General features: G+C 39.9%; 1 protein-coding gene across 1 annotated transcript; it reads left to right on the top strand.

Moving 5' to 3' along the window:
* Positions 1 to 3490: 3490 nt before the first annotated feature.
* Positions 3491 to 5528, top strand: LOC115400763 (endonuclease domain-containing 1 protein). Its single transcript, XM_030108784.1, has 5 exons — positions 3491 to 3568; positions 3666 to 3766; positions 4078 to 4192; positions 4600 to 4756; positions 5137 to 5528. Exons 1-5 carry the CDS (start codon positions 3491 to 3493, stop codon positions 5526 to 5528), a joined length of 843 nt encoding a protein of 280 aa, XP_029964644.1.
* The last annotated feature ends 472 nt before the right edge of the window (positions 5529 to 6000 follow it).

Here is a 6000-nt window from a genome sequence, read left to right as displayed (position 1 = left end):
TGAGCAGGTGAAGGTCACTAATGGTGGAAAGGTAAAGGGCAGAATGGGACCAAGTGGACACAATATGCACATACAGAACTTATACATGAAGATGTCACGACCACAGACACAAAATTATTGGAGCGAATGCAAAACTCAAACGACAGTAGTTTATCCAAAGTTTTTATTTTACTCAAATGCAAAAGGTGGTCTCAAGGAGGATGAAAAATCAAAATCAAAAACGCGCTCACAGGACACGACACACTGACAACAAGACAGAGGGAGAACAAGGTCGATTCATACATGAGGAAGGGGAGAACAGGTGAAACCACTCCTGGGGAAGGAGCCAGTCAGTGAGGATGAAGCCAGGTGACGTCTGAATGACAGGGAAAAGGTACAAGTGAAGGAAACAAACATCTCTTTTTGTTTTGCTTCCTGTGCAATACGCCACTTCCAACGATTAATCTAATTCTGATCAGATGCCATCATTGCCTACAATAATAACCTGCTGTATTTTGAACGTTATCTATTCAAATGGAGTATTTCGAGTTCCTGTTCTACAACTTCCACAGGATTTCTGCTGTACTATAGGAGAGGGGACTTCATTTACACGTTAAATCCAGCTGTGAGAAGGAACATGGTCAGCACTGCTGGATGAGAGGAGCTGTGTTCCTCTCCTCTCTTTCACCTTCAAAAACAGGTAAACAGACCTTCACTCATTTGACAAATTGTTGATCATAAAGAAAATAGGCTTCATCAAACATCCAAGGAAACTCCAGTGTTCTCATTTATAACCAAATATGTATATGGAGCAATTGAGGTCAGGAAACGATATTATAGAGACTGTGACAGACTTTGTATACTTGTCAATGATGTAAGTGTGAAACAATTAGCTTAGCTTTTATTTGATTTAGTTAAAGACCATATTATCATTAAATTACTACGTTTTTTGATACTGTTTATAAAGGAACTTTCTTTTTAATGTAAATTTTATTTCAGTTGGAACAACCAACAAAATTCTTCCAAAAAAAATCCTAATAGGATACCAACATAAACACCTTCAAGGAATATCTTATCAATTTGGTGAAGTTTAGGATTTTTTTTTTGTTCCTAAAATTTTTTATTTCAAGGAAAAGTGCTGTGGTAAATAGAATACTCAGCTCAAAGAACAAAACACCCCTCTTATAAACCACTTACAGAATTATTCTCATCTCAACCAAATCCCAACATTCAATTTAATACACCTAAATTAACTGAAAACACATTTCACACACACACACACACACACACACACACACACACACACACACACACACACACACACAGTCTCGTATTTCTATCCTTGAGGGGACCTTCCATTGACTCCCATTCATTTGTAGCCCCTAACCCTGACCCTTACCCTAACCCTAACCCACACCACAACAAAGCCTAACCCTAAAGAAATGTTTTTGCACTTTTACTTTTTTCAGTAACAACAACATGGTCAAGAAAACACTGTTTCTCCTACTTAGGACCGGAAAAAGGTCCCCACAAGGCACGTTGTTCCACGTTTTGCTATCCTTGTGGGGACATTTGGCCCCGACAAGGATAGAAATACAAGAACACACACACACACACACACACACACACACACACACACACACAAATCAGAAAAAAAAAAAACATACATAGCAGAAATTTTGTGTTACTGAATGTGGAATCACACATTTTCTCTGTTGAAATAAAGTTATTGGATTCAAAATGCAAATGAAAAACCCTGTTTATAAATCAGGCCGGTGACAGCTGGGTAGAAAGTCATGATGTTGAAAGAAACACACAGTACATCACTTAATGCAAACTGGAGTTAGGTAAGAATAAAATAAAAAACTTCAGTGAAGTCAAATCGTCAAAACTGTTAAATAATTGCAGTAATATGAGAAGCTATTTGTAAAAAACTGGGGGACAATCAAAAGTGTTGGAGATCCTGGTGGTTCTGGAGAAACTTTTCCTCCCATTGGAATGAGAAATTATTTACAGTCACTTTCGTCAAAAGGTTAGCTCTTCATTTATGCTTTTGGGGAAAAAAATGCAGAAAGCATTACAAATACCTGGAATCCCAAATAAAATAATCACTTAAGCAGAACTAATCAATATCACACAAGATGGACAAAGATATATGATAGTTTTTAAAGTAATAATATGAACTTCCCATGTCTAACATTATTAGTACAAATTTGTAAACTTTAAGTAAAAAAAAAATGCATTTGAAGCTAAAGGTTGATTGTGAGTTATAGCTGTTGGTGGGACTGGGAGTGTAGTTATCTATTTCTCTGTTTTTCATGTTCATGATGGACTCGACGCTCATAGTCAGCTGGGATCGGTTCAAGTACCCCGTGACTCTAAAGGTTGAATAATAGAAAATGGAAAAATCGAGGTTTGATAAATCTTTATCATCGTACAAACACCTCATGATGCGGCGCTCTCCTTTCTAGTCAGTGATATTCAAGTGACTTGAATTCTCAAGGCACGAGGAGCTAATCGGAGGACAAACACATTTGGGCGTTTCACACTTCGAGCAGGTCTGGGGCCAGAAAACAGGGAGGAGTCTACATGTGAGGACCAGGCGGGGATCGGGACTGTGATCATGGGAAAAGTGGCACCTGAACAGACAGCTCAGTGTTATGTAAACAAAGGCTGCTTTTAGGAGATTACAGGTGATTTGGTCAAAAAGCACATTATGAATGTTCCAGGAGTAAAATAGGTGGGAAAAAAACAAAACAAAAGAAAAACATTGTTTTAACGTACCATTTTATTATAATAGATCTCATTAAGGGGATCATTCATTTGGGTTCTGTGTTTCATCTCACACCTCAAGGGTTTAAAATGAATTGAATTTCAGAGTAAAATGAGATTGTTTTCAGATGAAAGCTAAAAACAGATGAGCACGCAGTGAAAATACACCCCTGATTGAGAACATTATCAGGACTAGAACCCACTGTTATTTCCAAATGAACACCACAAAAACTACTTGTTGTTTGTTTCAAAGAATAATAATGATTTACAAACTGAAAACACATGCAGGCAGTGACATACAGCACACGATTTGTTTGTGAAGGTTGAAGGGTCGAGTCTTTGGCAGCCTTCAGAGACCTTCAAAACTGATTGTTTGACCCTTGTCCCCGTCTGCAGCCGATCGAGTGGACTTGCTCTGTCACACAAATATCTCAAGTTAGCTGGCAAGGCCTCAGATAGGAGGGAGCAAATGGGGAGAAAGGTGACAAAGTCATATATAAAAGCCACTTTCTTCAGGAAACTTTTTCTTCTGGGGCAGTGGACTGGCGCACCAGCAGGTGAGTGGAAATACAAACTCTTCCCCCCATGTCAAGGACTGTGCTAGTAAATCGATCTGCATAGTTTGTACCATACACAGCTGTCCTGACTATGACAGTTTTCATTTTCTACTTGTGTTTTGTTCCATTTTACTCCAGAGAGTTGCTGAGAATCGTGAGAGACACACATTTTGTAAGCCATCATGTACGCTCTGGTGAGGCTGTGCGCTCCACTCCTGCTCCTCCTCTATGTCCACGCAGATGTTGTAAATCGATTTGAGGTTTGTGTCTTTTACTGTTCATTCCGAAACCTAGAAAATATATGTTTCTGGATTCATTTAAAGGAGGGGCTTGTGTTTTCTTGTCACTTTTCTGCAGGATGTGCCCGATTGCTTGGTGTATTTTTACAAACAGAAGGTACCGGAGCTGGGGTCCTCTACACCTGGTGTTGCACGTCTTTGTCAGCGCTTTGTGAACAGGTAGTTCACACTTCAGACTGGGGCATACAACGCAGGAAACAGAAACATCGCTCAGGAGTGAAATGTGAAGACATCCAGGACATGTGTTTGATCTTTATTGGTTTGGCAAGGTGCTTTTTTATTAGATAGTTTAAATATTTCATATAGTTTGGTATATAGAGTGCTGTGTTCTCATTGCTGCTGTGTCATTATCTGTGAAAAATGTTGAAAAGTCCCATTATTTCACATTCACCGAATAATTTCTCGGTATTTATTGCTAGTTGGAATAACTCAGATTTCCCATTGACTACTGTCATCCTTTGCTCCATCAGGTACCACTTTGCTACGCTGTACAACACCATCAATCGCATCGCCGTCTACTCTGCTTACATATTCCAGACCAGCAATGGAGGTGGCAGGGAGAGCAGATGGTTTGTCGAGCCTCAGGTCGGTGCCACACCAGTATTGTCTGGGTGTATTGTTTGATATGGCCAAAAGGAATAGGTTACATGTATCCAAAGGATTGAGTTGTGTTTCACTCTGTTCTTTCAAATTAGTTGGATTTGTGAGAAACAGACCTGAACCGTAATGAACAGATGCTTGTTCATATATTTAGGGAGAGATGTCTATGTTTTATCTAAATCTTCTGACATTTGACAACATCCTTACTTTTTCTTGTTTCTATGGTTATGAGCGACCACAGTTTTCATTTACATACAATTTTTAAGATAATTAATGAAACAGGCATGGCGAAGTGATTCCACTGTGTACAGATAACGATCTGAAAGAACTTAAAAAGTCTAAAAGTCAGCCTGATAAAAATCAAACTCAGAGGTTGTCCATGTGGTTTGTAGCTGGTGGATTCCTCCTGGCAAGCAGAGATGAAGGATGGTTACTGGCTGGGAAGAGATTATCCTGATGTTTACCTTGGAGAGAATCAAGCTCTGAATGAAGACTACACCAACTCCGGCTTTGACCGCGGCCACCTCAACCCCAACGGACACCATGCAGGTAGAGGAGGCTACATCTGGAGAAGAGGCTGCAAGTGGCATGACAGCTCTGGAAAAATTTTATATTTTGATGCACAACTTTGTTTGTTGCTTTAAATTCTGGGTTTCAAACTGCTGATCTCAGGGACACTTTTGTAATCATAGCCTATAATATAATGCTTGACCGGTGACTCCTTTTTTTCACTGCTCATCCTCAATGCACTTTAAATTGTGAGTCACTTAAAGACACACTTAACACTGGTGGTGGCTGCCATGTAAGCTGCTCAACATCCTCTGGAGGCATTCCGGTATCAAATGGAGTGAGATCGGGGACCTTACCTGCAACCTCTGTAGACCCACAAGCTGTAACCTATGGCCTTCCTTCACTCGTCTATCTTGCAGTGCCCAGCCGCAATGCGACGTTCACCCTCACCAACGTCGTCCCTCAGAACCCAACAACGAATCAAAATGCCTGGAGAATCCATGAGAGCGACCTCACCACCCTCTTCAACGCGAAGTGCTCCAAGGCCTACGTGCTGGTCGGGGCGGTCCCCTCCGCGAACAACTGGATCATTAAAAACAACGTGAAGCGCGTCAACATCCCAGATTACGTGTGGAACGCCTACTGCTGCGTGGACAACAACGGCGTGCCCATTGACAGTGGTGCAGGCACAGCCAGAAACACAGACGAGAACAAGGTGCAGAAGATCTCTGTGACCCAACTGGCAGACTTCCTGCAGCAGTTCTCCAATGAACCAGTAGGGGAGCTGTTCTACAATAACTGCAAGGCTTAAATATGTGAAAGAAGGATGATGCTGGTCTTCAAAATATGGAATTCGGAATAAAAAAGAAATAAAAATCTGGGGTTGTGTCATGTGCACCTTAAAATAACAAAGAATTTTTATGTATTCCACTAAACAAAGGGCACATAAATAATAAAAAAGAAGCAGTGAGATATTGTGGTTGTTTCTGAGAGTCTTTCTCAATCATGTGTTGGCTATTTTTATCTGAGCATTGTACAGCCTACAGGAGACATGCATTTGTTGTCCAAACAAATTAGTTGACATTAGTCAAAAAAACAAAACAAAAAAACATTATTTCACAACTTTTGAATTGCATAATTTTTACTTCTTGCATTTACCTCTTTTTACTATGTTAATTAATATGGTAAGAGTATTATGTCAAGAGTTATGAAGTATTATCACATAAATTATCCCGTATTCCTTTTTATGCAGAGATATATTGAGTATATTCACACTGAGCAAT

This window comes from Salarias fasciatus, chromosome 14 (assembly GCF_902148845.1).
Source record: "Salarias fasciatus chromosome 14, fSalaFa1.1, whole genome shotgun sequence".
Lineage (NCBI taxonomy): Eukaryota > Metazoa > Chordata > Actinopteri > Blenniiformes > Blenniidae > Salarias > Salarias fasciatus.
This window is presented reverse-complemented; position numbering and strand designations above follow the sequence as displayed.

Bases quoted from the DNA above. Each gene is read 5' to 3' on its own strand.
- LOC115400763 (XM_030108784.1), top strand. From the start codon at position 3,491: ATGTACGCTCTGGTGAGGCTGTGCGCTCCACTCCTGCTCCTCCTCTAT. The intron at 4,193-4,599 runs GTCGGTGCCACA...TGTGGTTTGTAG, and splicing joins GATGGTTTGTCGAGCCTCAG to CTGGTGGATTCCTCCTGGCA. The intron at 4,757-5,136 runs GTAGAGGAGGCT...TCTATCTTGCAG, and splicing joins CCCCAACGGACACCATGCAG to TGCCCAGCCGCAATGCGACG.